The sequence below is a fragment of the Rattus norvegicus genome, chromosome 1 (assembly GCF_036323735.1).
Source record: "Rattus norvegicus strain BN/NHsdMcwi chromosome 1, GRCr8, whole genome shotgun sequence".
NCBI classification, from domain to species: domain Eukaryota; kingdom Metazoa; phylum Chordata; class Mammalia; order Rodentia; family Muridae; genus Rattus; species Rattus norvegicus.
This window is the reverse complement of record NC_086019.1, coordinates 149107887-149120652: the sequence shown is the minus strand read 5'-3', so window position 1 is coordinate 149120652 and position 12766 is coordinate 149107887. Positions and strand designations below refer to the sequence as shown.

General features: G+C 39.4%; 1 protein-coding gene across 1 annotated transcript in view; it reads left to right on the top strand.

The window, feature by feature from the left end:
- Vom2r42l1 (vomeronasal 2 receptor, 42 like 1) overlaps positions 1 to 11329 on the top strand; it is a 66665-nt gene extending 55336 nt beyond the window's left edge. Inside the window, exon 6 of the mRNA XM_039101062.2 lies at positions 10044 to 11329. Within this exon, the coding sequence (XP_038956990.1) occupies positions 10044 to 10951 (908 nt within the window). The 3' untranslated portion in view covers positions 10952 to 11329. The remainder of the gene's footprint in view (positions 1 to 10043) is intronic.
- The last annotated feature ends 1437 nt before the right edge of the window (positions 11330 to 12766 follow it).

The following is a 12766-nucleotide window of genomic DNA, read 5'->3' as shown; positions in this document are numbered from 1 at the left end:
CCCACCAACAAGGGAGGAGTGTTCCTCTTTCTCCACATCCTCGCCAGCATCTGCTGTCACCTGAGTTTTTGATCTTAGCCATTCTCACCGGTGTGAGGTGAAATCTCAGGGTTGTTTTGATTTGCATTTCCCTTATGACTAAAGATGTTGAACATTTCTTTAGGTATTTCTCAGCCATTCGGCAATCCTCAGCTGTGAATTCTTTGTTTAGCTCTGAACCCCATTTTTTAATACGGTTATTTGTCTCCCTGCGGTCTAACTTCTTCGGCTCTTTGTATACTTTGGATATAAGCCCTCAATCTGTTGTAGGATTGGTAAAGATCTTTTTCTAATCTGTTGGTTGGCCTTTTGTCCTAACCACAGTGTCCTTTGACTTACAGAAGCTTTGCAGTTTTATGAGATCCCATTTCTCAATTCTTGATCTTAGAGCATAAGCCATTGGTGTTTTGTTTAGGATATTTTTCCAGTGCCCATGTGTTCCAGATGCTTCCCTAGTTTTTCTTCTATTAGTTTGAGTGTGCCTGGTTTGATGTGGAGGTCCTTGATCCACTTGGACTTAAGCTTTGTACAGGGTGATAAGCATGGATCGATCTGCATTCTTCAACATGTTGACCTCCAGTTAAACCAGCACCATTTGCTGAAAATGCTATCTTTTTTCCATTGGATGGTTTTGGCTCCTTTGTCAAAAATCAAGTGACCATAGGTGTGTAGGTTCATTTCTGGGTCTTCAATTCTATTCCATTGGTCTACCTGTCTGTCTCTGTACCAATACCATGCAGTTTTTATCACTATTGCTCTGTAATACTGCTTGAGTTCAGGGATAGTGATTCCCCCTGAAGTCCTTTTATTGTTGAGGATAGTTTTAGCTATCCTGGGTTTTTTGTTATTCCAGATGAATTTACAAATTTTTCTGTCTAACTCTTTGAAACTGGATTGGTATTTTGATGGGGATTGCATTGAATCTGTAGATCGCTTTTGGTAAAATGGCCATTTTTACTATATTAATCCTGCCAATCCATGAGCATGGGAGATCTTTCCATCTTCTGAGGTCTTCTTCAATTTCTTTCTTCAGTGTCTTGAAGTTCTTATTGTACAAATCTTTTACTTGCTTGGTTAAAGTCACACTGAGGTACTTTATATTATTTGGGTCTATTATGAAGGGTGTCGTTTCCCTAATTTCTTTCTCGGCTTGTTCTCTTTTGTGTAGAGGAAGGCTACTGATTTATTTGAGTTAATTTTATACCCAGCCACTTTGCTGAAGTTGTTTATCAGCTTAATAGTTCTCTAGTGGAACTTTTGGGATCACTTAAATATACTATCATATCATGTGCAAATAGTGATATTTTGACCTCTTCCTTTCCGATCTGTATCCCCTTGATTTCCTTTTGTTGTCTGATTGCTCTGGCTAGAACTTCAAGAACTATATTGAATAAGTAGGGAGAGAGTGGGCAGCCTTGTCTAGTCCCTGATTTCAGTGGGATTGCTTCAAGTTTCTCTCCATTTAGTTTAATGTTAGCAACTGGTTTGCTGTATATGGCTTTTACTATGTTTAGGTATGGGTCTTGAATTCCTATTCTTACCAGGACTTTTATCATGAAGGGGTGTTGAATTTTGTCAAATGCTTTCTCAGCATCTAATGAAATGATCATGTGGTTTTGTTCTTTCAGTTTGTTTATATAATGGATCACGTTGATGGTTTTCCTTATATTAAACCACCCCTGCATGCCTGGGATGAAGCCTACTTGATCATGGTGGATGATTGTTTTGATGTGCTCTTGGATTCTGTTTGCCAGAATTTTATTGAGTATTTTTGCGTCGATTTTGATAAGGGAAATTGATCTGAAGTTCTCTTTCTTTGTTGGGTCTTTGTGTGGTTTAGGTATAAGAGTAATTGTGGCTTCATAGAAGGAATTCGGTAGTGATCCATCTGTTTCAATTTTGTGGAATAGTTTGGATAATATTGGTATGAGGTCTTCTATGAAGGTTTGATAGAATTCTGCACTAAACCCGTCTGGACATGGGCTCTTTTTGGTTGGGAGACCTTTAATGAGTGCTTCTATTTCCTTAGGAGTTATGGGGTTGTTTAACTGGTTTATCTGTTGCTGATTTAACTTCAGGACCTGGTATCTGTCTAGGAAATTGTCCATTTCCTATAGAAATTCCAGCTTTGTTGAATATAGGCTTGTATAGTAAGATCTGATGATTTTTTGAATTTCCTCTGAATCTGTAGTTATGTCTCCCTTTTCATTTCTGATTTTGTTAATTTGGACACACTCTCTGTGTCCTCTCATTAGTCTGGCTAAGGGTTTATCTATCTTGTTGATTTTCTCAAAGAACCAACTTTTGGTTCTGTTGATTCTTTCTATGGTCCTTTTTGTTTCTACTTGGTTGATTTCAGCTCTGAGTTTGATTATTTCCTGCCTTCTACTCCTCCTGGGTGTATTTGCTTCTTTTTGTTCTAGAGCTTTTAGGTGTGCTGTCAAGCTTCTGACATATGCTCTTTCTTGTTTCTTTCTGCAGGCACTCAGTGCTATGAGTTTTCCTCTTAGCGCAGCTTTCATTGTGTCCCATACATTTTGGGTATCTTGTACCTTCATTTTCATTAAATTCTAAAAAGTTTTTAATTTCTTTCTTTATTTCTTACTTGACCAGGTTATCATTGAGTAGAGCATTGTTCAATTTTCACGTATATGTGGGCATTCTTCCCTTATTGTTATTGAAGACCAGTTTTAGGCTGTGGTGGTCTGATAGCACGCATGGGATTATTTCTATCTTTCTGTACCTGTTGAGGCCCGTTTTTTGACCAATTATATGGTAAATTTTGGAGAAAGTACCATGAGGAGCTGAGAAGAATGTATATCCTTTTGCTTTAGGATAGAATGTTCTATAAATATCCGTTAAGTCCATTTGGCTCATGACTTCTCTTAGTCTGTCTACGTCTCTGTTTAATTTCTGTTTCCATGATCTGTCCATTGATGAGAGTGGGGTGTTGAAATCTCCCACTATTATTGTGTGAGGTGCAACGTGTGTTTTGAGCTTTAGTAAGGTTTCTTTTACGTATGTAGGTGCCCTTGTATTTGGGGCATAGATATTTAGGATGGAGAGTTCATCTTGGTGGATTTTTTCCTTTGATGAATATGAAGTGTCCTTCCTTATCTTTTTTGATTACTTTTAATTGAAAATTGATTTTATTTGATATTAGAATGGCTACTCCAGCTTGCTTCTTCTGACCATTTTCTTGGAAAGTTGTTTTCCAGGCTTTCACTCTGAGGTAGTGTCTGTCTTTGTCTCTGAGGTGTGTTTCCTGTAGGCAGCAGAGTGCAGGGTCCTCGTTGCGTATCCAGTTTGTTAATCTATGTCTTTTTATTGGGGAGTTGAGGTCATTTATGTTGAGAGATATTAAGGAATAGTGATTATTGCTTCCTCTATATTCATATTTGGATGTGAGGTTATGTTTGTGTGCTTTTCTTCTCTTTGTTTTGTTGCCAAGACAATTAGTTTCTTGCTTCTTCTAGGGTATAGCTTGCCTCCTTATGTTGGGCTTTACCATTTATTATCCTTTGTAGTGCTGGATTTGTAGAAAGATATTGTGTAAATTTGGTTTTGTCATGGAATATCTTGATTTCTCCATCTATGTTAATTGAGAGTTTTGCAGGATACAGTAACCTGGGCTGGCATTTGTGTTCTCTTAGGGTCTGTATGACATCTGTCCAGGATCTTCTGGCCTTCATAGTTTCAGGCGACAAGTCTGATATGATTCTCATAGGTCTGCCTTTATATGTTACTTGACCTTTTTCCCTTACTGCTTTTAATATTCTTTCTTTATTTTGTGCGTTTGGTGTTTTGACTATTATGTGACGGGAGGTTTTTCTTTTCTGGTCCAATCTATTTGGAGTTCTGTAGGCTTCTTGTATGCCTATGGGTATCTCTTTTTTTAGGTTAGGGAAGTTTTCTTCTATGATTTTGTTGAAGATATTTACTGGTCCTTTGAGCTGGGAGTCTTAACTCTCTTCTATACCTATTATCCTTAGGTTTGATCTTCTCATTGGTCCTGGATTTCCTGTATGTTTTGGACCAGTAGTTTTTTCCGCTTTACATTATCTTTGACAGTTGAGTCAATGATTTCTATGGAATCTTCTGCTCCTGAGATTCTCTCTTCCATCTCTTGTATTCTGTTGGTGAAGCTTGTATCTACAGCTCCTTGTCTCTTCTTTTAGTTTTCTATATCCAGGGTTGTTTCCATGTGTTCTTTCTTGATTGCTTCTATTTCCATTTTTAATTCCTTCAACTGTTTGATTGTCTTTTCCTGGAATTCTTTCAGGGATTTTTGCGTCTCCTCTCTATGGGCTTCTACTTGTTTATTTATGTTTTCCTGGAATTCTTTCAGGGATTTTTGCGATTCCTCTCTGTAGGCTTCTACTTGTTTATTAATGTTTTCCTGTGTTTCTCTAAGGGAGTTCTTCACGTCTTTCTTGAAGTCCTCCAGCATCATGATCAAATATGATTTTGAAACTAGATCTTTCTTTTCTGGTGTGTTTGGATATTCCATGCTTATTTTGGTGGGAGAATTGGGCTCCGATGATGCCATGTAGTCTTGGTTTCTGTTGCTTGGCTTCCTGCGCTTGCCTCTCGCCATCATATTATCTCTAGTGTTACTTTGTTCTGCTATTTCTGACAGTGGCTAGACTGTCCTATAAGCCTGTGTCAGGAGTGCTATATACCTGTTTTCCTGTTTTCCTTCAGCCAGTTATGGGGACAGAGTGTTCTGTTTTCGGGCGTGTAGTTTTTCCTCTCTACAGGTCTTCAGCTGTTCCTGTGGGCCGGTGTGTTGAGTTCACCAGGCAGGTCACTTGCAGCAGAAAAGTTGGTCTTACCTGTGGTCTGGATGCTCAAGTTTGCTCGCGGGGTGCTGCCCACGAGCTCTCTGCGGCGGCAGCAACCAGGAAGATCTGTGCTGCCCTTTCTGGGAGCTTCTGTGCACTAGGGTTCCAGATGGTGTTTGTTGTTTTCCTCTGGCGTCCGAGATGTGTGTGCAGAGTGCAGTCTCTTCTGGTTTCCCAGGCGTGTCTGCCTCTCTGAAGGTTTAACTCTCCCTCCCACGAGATTTGGGTGCAGAGAACTGTTTATCCAGTCTGTTTCCTTCAGGTTCCTTTAGTGTCTCAGGCGCAGAGGTCCTGCTTCTCCTGGGCCCTCCCCCATGGGAACCCAGAGGCCTTATACAGTTTCCTCTTGGGCCAGGGATGTGGGCAGGGGTGGGCAGTGTTGGTGGTCTCTTCCGCTCTGCAGCCTCAGGAGTGCCCACCTGACCAGGCGGTGGGGTCTCTCTCCCACGGTGTCTGGGAGCAGAGAGCTCCTGCGGGCCAGGATCCGCGGGTGTGGGACTCCCGGTAAACACAGGAGGTGCCCTGTCCTAGAGGAATTCTGCCTCTGTGTGTCCCGAGTTCACCACGTCTCTTGCAGCAGAAAATTTGGTCTTACCTGTGGTCCTGAGGCTCAAGTTTGCTCGCGGGGTGCTGCCCACAAGCTCTCTGCAGCGGCAGCAACCAGGAAGATCTGTGCCACCCTTTCCGGGAGCTTTAGTGCACCAGGGTTCCAGATGGTGTTTGGTGGTTTCCTCTGGCCTCCGAGAGGTGTGTGCAGAGTGCAGTCTCTTCTGGTTTCCCAGGCGTGTCTGCCTCTCTGAAGGTTTAGCTCTCCCTCCCATGAGATTTGGGTGCAGAGAACTGTTTATCTGGTCTGTTTCCTTCAGATTCCGGCGGTGCTTTTTCTATGGTATAGTTTCCCTCCTTGTGTTGGGATTTTCCATCTATTATCCTTCATAGGGCTGGATTTGTAGAATGATACTATGTAAATTTGGTTTTATCATGGAATATCTTGGTTTCTCCCTCAACGTTAATTGAGAGTTTTGCTGAATAAAAGTACCCTGGGTTGGCATTTGTGTTCTCTTAAGGTCTATATGACATCTGTCCAGGATCTTCTTGCTTTCATAGTGCCTAGTGAGAAGTCTGCTGTAATTCTTAAGGTCTGTCTTTATATGTCACTTGATCTGTTCCCTTACTGCTTTTAATATTCTTTGTTTTGTGCCTTTGTTGTTTTGACTAATATGTGACCCAAGGAATTTCTTTTCTTGTCCAATCTTTTTGAAGTTCTGTAGGCTTCTTGTATGTTTATGGGCATCACTTTCTTTAGATTAGGGATGTTTTCCTTTATAATTTGGTTGAAGATATTTACTGTCCTTTTAAGTTTCACCTATTTCTATACCTATTATCTTTAGGTTTGCTCTTTTCATTGTGTCCTGGATTTCCTGTATGTTTTGGGCTAGGAGCTTTTTTCTGTTTTACATTATCTTTGAGGATTGTGTCAATATTTTATGTAGTATCTTTTGCTCCTGAGGTTCTCTCTTGTATCTCTTGTATTCTTTTGGTCATGCTTGTGTTTATTTCTCCTGATGTTGTCCCTAGGTTTTCTATCTCTAGAGTTGTCTCCCTTTGTGCTTTCTTTTCCCTTTTTTTTCCATTTCCATTTTTGCTTCTGGATGATTTTGTTCAATTCATTCCGTGGTTTGATTGTGTTTTCCTGTTGTTCTTTAAAGGATTTTTGTGTTTCCTCATCAAGGGCTTCTACTTATTTACTGGTGTTGTCCTGTATTTCCTCAAGGAAGTTATTTATGACCTTCTGAAAGTCCTCCATCATCATGGTACAATGTGGTTTTGAATCTAAATCTTGCTTTTCCGGTGTGTTTGGATAGCCAGTGTTTACTTTGGTGGGAGAACTGGCCTCTGATGATGTCAAGTAGTCTTGGTTTCTATTGCTTGGTTTCTTGTGCTTCCTTTTGCCATCAGGTTGTCTCTGGTGTTAACTTGTCTTGCTGTTTCTGACGGTGGCTTAACCCTCCTGTAGGACTGTATGCCAGCACTCTTGTAGAGCTGTTTTATTTCAGCCAGTTATGGCAACATATTGCTCTGCTCTCAGGCATGTAGTCGCTCCTGGTGACTGGCTTTCAACTCTCAGCAAGGGCAGCAACCGGGAGGCTCCTGACCCTATTGCTCCTAGGTCCCTGTGTGCAGGGTGTGGGGGGGCACAGATGGCACTAGGCGTTTTCCTCTTAGGTCGGGAATGTGGGCAGAGAGTAGTATCATTTGGTTTCTTAGGAGTGTCCTCATTTCTGAAGGTCTAGCACTCCACTCCGTACCCCATGGGAGCTGTCTGACTGGTTTGGTTCAGTTCAGTTCTAGGCACAGACCAGAACCAGAGGTGTGGACTGCTGACTGCTCCTATATTTCTGTGTCTAGAGGCAATATGCAGTTTCCTCTTCATCCACAGATATGGGAAAAGGTGGGCAGAAGTGGATGTCTGTCCTGCAGTCTCAGGATTGTTTGTACTTTTGGTGTTCAGCTCTCTCCCACAGGATTTTTAGCAGGGAGGTGTGTGATAGGAAGTGAAAAGTTCCACGCACAGCCAGAAACCAGAAATGCCCGGTCCCAGAGGACTTCTGCCTTTGTGTGTTCTGAATCCACCAGGCAGGTCACTTGGAGCAGAAAAGTTGTTCTTACCTCTGTTCTCATGTGTGTAGGCACTCCTGGTAGGGCTAGCTTTCAACTCTGGGTGAGGGATGCAACCAGAAAGGTCCTGCCCCCCACTGCTCCTAGGTCCCTGTGGGCAGGGGGCACAGATGGCACTAGACATTTTCCTCTTGTGTCGGCAATGTGGGAATAGAGTAGTCTCCTCTGGTTTTTCAGGAGTATCTGCACTTCAGAGTGTCTAGAGTTCCCTGATTCTCATTTTATACTTACTGCATTGTAGACTGGGCAAACAAGAAAGATTTTAGACAATTTTACTCATAATCAACAGGATAATAGGGGCAAAGACTCACTGTTTCAGCTATTTCCCCACGTCATTTACTTCCAAGTATCTCATGAAGTCATGCTTGATTAACAAGACTATAAGCAGTACTTCAAATAAATCACTAATGAAGTCAGTAAGTCAATTTATAATAATTGGTCTTTTATTTCTTATTCTACTTTAATGTGAGAAAGTTTCCTTCCTTCAAAGAGTGAGTTAGAAGTACCTGGATATCTAATCCTTAGTGCTCAATGGATTCTTTGACATCATTTTTTAATTTGATTAAATAACTTAGACCTTTTATTTTGAGGAAAACTCTAATTTTGAATTTTAGTTGTCATATGTAAGGCTTATATAATACAATATATTGTTTTTTCAAAATGAACAAATTTTTATGAACATAATTAAATAATTTTGCATCAAAATGTTTGTAAATATTGTTGGAGAGCAAAGAAAGACATAATTATAAATTGGTAAAACTGGTATGTACAATTTCTTACTAAAATTCATACATTGAATCCTAGTAGTGTTGTTTTAACATATAGGGATTTTAACTACAAAATGATTTAGGCACTTTTTGATTGGTTTTAATCCCTATTCATGAACTGTTTTCTGACATATGTGGTGTTTGCATACTCAATCGATTACAGAAAGATTTTACTATATGGTTTTAACCTTATGTCTAATAGATGTATCAAAATGTACAGGGAAAAAGCTGGTTTTCTATTTTTGTATTTCAGAGTTTACAGAAATGTTAAAAATAAATATGTGCCTCTGTGATTTTCAGTCAGAAATATATTTAGTTATAAAAATATCAATAGTCTATCTTATTCTATTATTTTACAACAAGCTGCTGAAATTTTCTTGAATATGCAAGATAAATACAGTCAAGAGGTTTGCATAATTGTACAATGAACATAGATTTTGAAAATGCTCCTAATTCTTTTTTCTTTGTTTTTTACCCTTTGGTTTTATTTTGTTTCTTTTAATCAATCATTGTATTACTTTACATTTAAAACGATACCCCTATGTCCAGTCTCCCTTCCACAACCCCCATCCCACAACCCCTCTCCCCGCCTCTGTTTTGCCTCTTTGAGGGTGCTCCTCCACCCCTTCAACAACTCTCACTTTACCCCTCTTGCATCCTGCTATGCTGGAGCATCAAGCCTCTCTCCTCACACATATATGTCCAGGTTGGAGTCCTTTGTCCCTCCATGAATACACTTTGGTTGGTGATTTAGTACCTTGGGGCTCTGGGTCATTCACTTAGAAGATATTATTCATCTTATGGAGTTGCAATCCCCTTCAGCAGGGGATGGGGAATTGCTAGTAACTACTAGAAAATCATAGACTCCAAGGATTGAAAGATTTCCAGGAGCCCATGTCAAATGCCTTTAGCCAAAATATACAACAAAGGGAAAATAAAACCTGTACAGATCACTTCCATTAGATAGGCATGGACCCAAGTTAAGGGATGGGGCCAATCACGCTTCTCAAAAATTTTAATTCAGAAATATTTATGTCCTAAGGAAGTACAGGAACAAAATATGGAACAGAGACTAAAAGAAAGGGGTTGGGATTTAGCTCATGGTTGAGTGTTTGCCTGGCAAGCACAAAGCACTGGGTTCAGTCCTCAGCTCTGAGAAAAAAAAAGAAAAGAAAAGAAAGGCCATCCAGATACCATGCCCCCACCTAGGGATCTACGCCATCTGAAGAAACCAAAACCCCATAATATTGCTGATGCTAAGAAATACTTGCTGATTAGAACTTAATATGGCTATGTCCTCAGATGTTCTACCAGCACTTGACCAATACAGATGCAGATACTCACAACCAACTATAGGACTGAGCCTAATTCAGTTTTTTTGTTTGCTTGGTTTGGTTTGGTTTCTTTTAATCAATCATTATATTAATTTACATTTAAAATGATACCCCCATGTCCATTCAACCCTTCACCACTTCCCATCCCACAATCCCTCTCCCTGCCTTTGCTTTGCCTCTTTGAGGGTGCTCCTCCACCCATTTAATCGCTCCCACCCCATCCCAATGGAAAAGCTAGGGAAAGGGCTGAAGAAGCTACTAATTCTTAAACAGCAACCAAATATAATGTTCTACTTATCACAATAGCTAAAGCCATCATGACCATAAAATTCTGATCCATTAATATGTCTAGTGAATAAAGGATATTTTTTCTGTCCCAGACATGAATCAATGTATCAAGTGTCTAAATGATCAGTATGCCAATCCTGGAGGAACTCACTGCTTCAAAAAAGTTATTGTATTCCTGGGTTATGAAGATCCATTGGGAATGTCTATGGCTATCTTGGCTCTGTGCTTCTCTGTTCTCACAGCTTTTGTTCTTGGTATCTTTTTGAAGCACCAAGGAACACCCATTGTCAAGGCCAATAACAGAACTCTCAGCTATGTTCTACTCACCTCCCTCATCTCTTGTTTTCTATGTCCCTTGCTCTTCATTGGTCATCCCAACTTTGTCACATGTATCATGCAGCAGGCCACATTTGCTGTTGTGTTCACTGTAGCTGCATCTACTGTCTTGGCAAAGACAATTATTGTAGTATTGGCCTTCAAGATTACTAATTCAAGTAGAAAAATGAGGTGGCTGCTGGTATCAGGGGCACCTAAATTCATCATTCCAATTTGCACAATGATTCAACTGATTCTCTGTGGAATTTGGCTGGGTACTTCTCCTCCATTTGTTGATACTGATGGATATGTTGAAAAAGGCCACATTTTGATTTTCTGTAACAAAGGTTCAATTCTTGCTTTCTATTGTGTCCTGGGATACTTAGGCTCCATTGCCATTGGAAGTTTCACCCTTGCATTCTTAGCCAGGAATCTGCCTGACACATTCAATGAAGCCAAGTTCCTGACATTCAGCATGCTAGTATTTTGCAGTGTCTGGATCACCTTTCTTCCTGTCTATCACAGCACCAAGGGCAAGTCTATGGTGGCTGTGGAAGTTTTCTGTATATTGGCATCTAGTGCAGGGCTTCTTATTTGCATCTTTGCACCAAAGTGCTTCATTATTATGTTAAGGCCTGAGAAAAAATCTTTTCAGAAGTTTCAGAATATACATTCTAAAATTTAAAACATTCATTAAATTTTTCTGACACATTTGCTATACCAAACTTATTCACAAGTCTCCACTGACACTCCTAGTTGTAATCAAATTTTAGGTAAAAAACATGTAATTTTTCCCAATAAAAAAAGAAAAGGAGTGCTATATATTAGAATTTAAAAACATGGCTTAAATCTCAGTTCTCATGAATCAAACTGTATGATCAGTCATTTCGAATACTGTAATGCTGTATTTCTTTATTTTATGCTTATAGTTGAAGAATGTAAATGCTGGAAATGGGTTCTGGGTTTATTAATTAATTTCTAATTTCACTTTTCTTGGGAAAAATGTCTATAGTGTGTTTTGTTGTGCTCCATAATAAAGAATGGTGAGATAAATGTTTACAGATATTTGATAAATAGAGGAATGCTTTATTTTGATATAAGAGACAGATATACTACAGAACTATGGATGATACAAAGAAAGATGTTTTAAAATAAGAAATTCCATCCTCTTTCAGTTTAGATCCTGGCAGTATGACAATGCTCCACCAAATCATTCCCCCATATGTTCAAATATTAGCAGCATTAAAAGGACATTGTGAATAATTAAAAAGCAACATTAAAAAGTTGAAAATATGGTGTTTGGGATTGATAAGAGTTAACTTGTATGGGTTAAGAAATAGTACATTTAATCACATACCATTTTCTAAAAGTCTCACCCAGAAATATAACTAGTAAGATAGTAGAACAAGAAAGAAATAAGTAAAACAAAACATATATAGTACAAAGTTTAAAAAGGGAGTAAATTTGGAGTTGTTGGAGGACCACTACAAATATTAAGGAACACATTGCACACAATAACATAGAAACAGAGCAGGTAAGTTACAAAATGAAAATGATCTGATGTAGGTAATGAATGTAATTTTGATTACTTTCACACACTTTTTAGTTACTGTAGTCTCAATAATAAAGATAAAGAATGTAGAATCATAAAATTTTAAAGTCTAATTAGCATTTATGAGAAGAACTTTGTTACTTCTTTGTCTTTCTATATTTTAGAAATATTGTCTTAATAATTCTTAATAGCTGAGTAGTATTGCATTGTGTAAATGAACATTTTCTGTATCCATTCTACACTCACGGGTGATCTGTTTTGGGGGACTCATATCACCTGATATACATTACCAGAATGGTGATCCAGTGTCTGTGAGATCTCCAGAGTCCAGGTAAAATTGAGAATGCTGATCTTCCTACAAAACTGCTCTACTTCTCAGCATCTTCCAGCTTTTTCCTCATTCAACAACAGAGGTCAGCACCTTCTATTAATTGGTTAGGTGAAAATATCTGCATGTGACACTTTCAGCTGCTTGTTGTGTCTTTCTAAAGGCAGTCATGATAGTTCCCTTCTTGTGAGATCGTCATAGCCTCAGTAAGTGTCAGGCCTTGTGGTCTCCCCTTGATTTGGATCCCATTTTGGTCCTCTTGCTGGACCTTTTTTTCCTCAGGATCTTCACCATTTCCATCACTGCAATTCTTTCATACAGGAACAATTATGGTTCAGAGTTGTGACTGTGGGATAGAAACCTCATCCCATACTTAATATACTGTCTTTCTGCTGGAGATGGGCTCTACAAGTTCCCTCTCCCCACTGTAGGGCATTTCATCTAGGGTCTCTTCATTTGATATCTGAGAGTCTCTCACCTTCCAGGTCTCTGATACACTTTGGAGGGTCTTCAGAAAGCCCTACCTACTGAGGTTGCCTGTTTCTATTCTTAATGTGGTCCCTCGGGACTTTTGTCCTTTCCTCCACCCAATACCAGATCATGTTCCCCTCTTTTCCCTG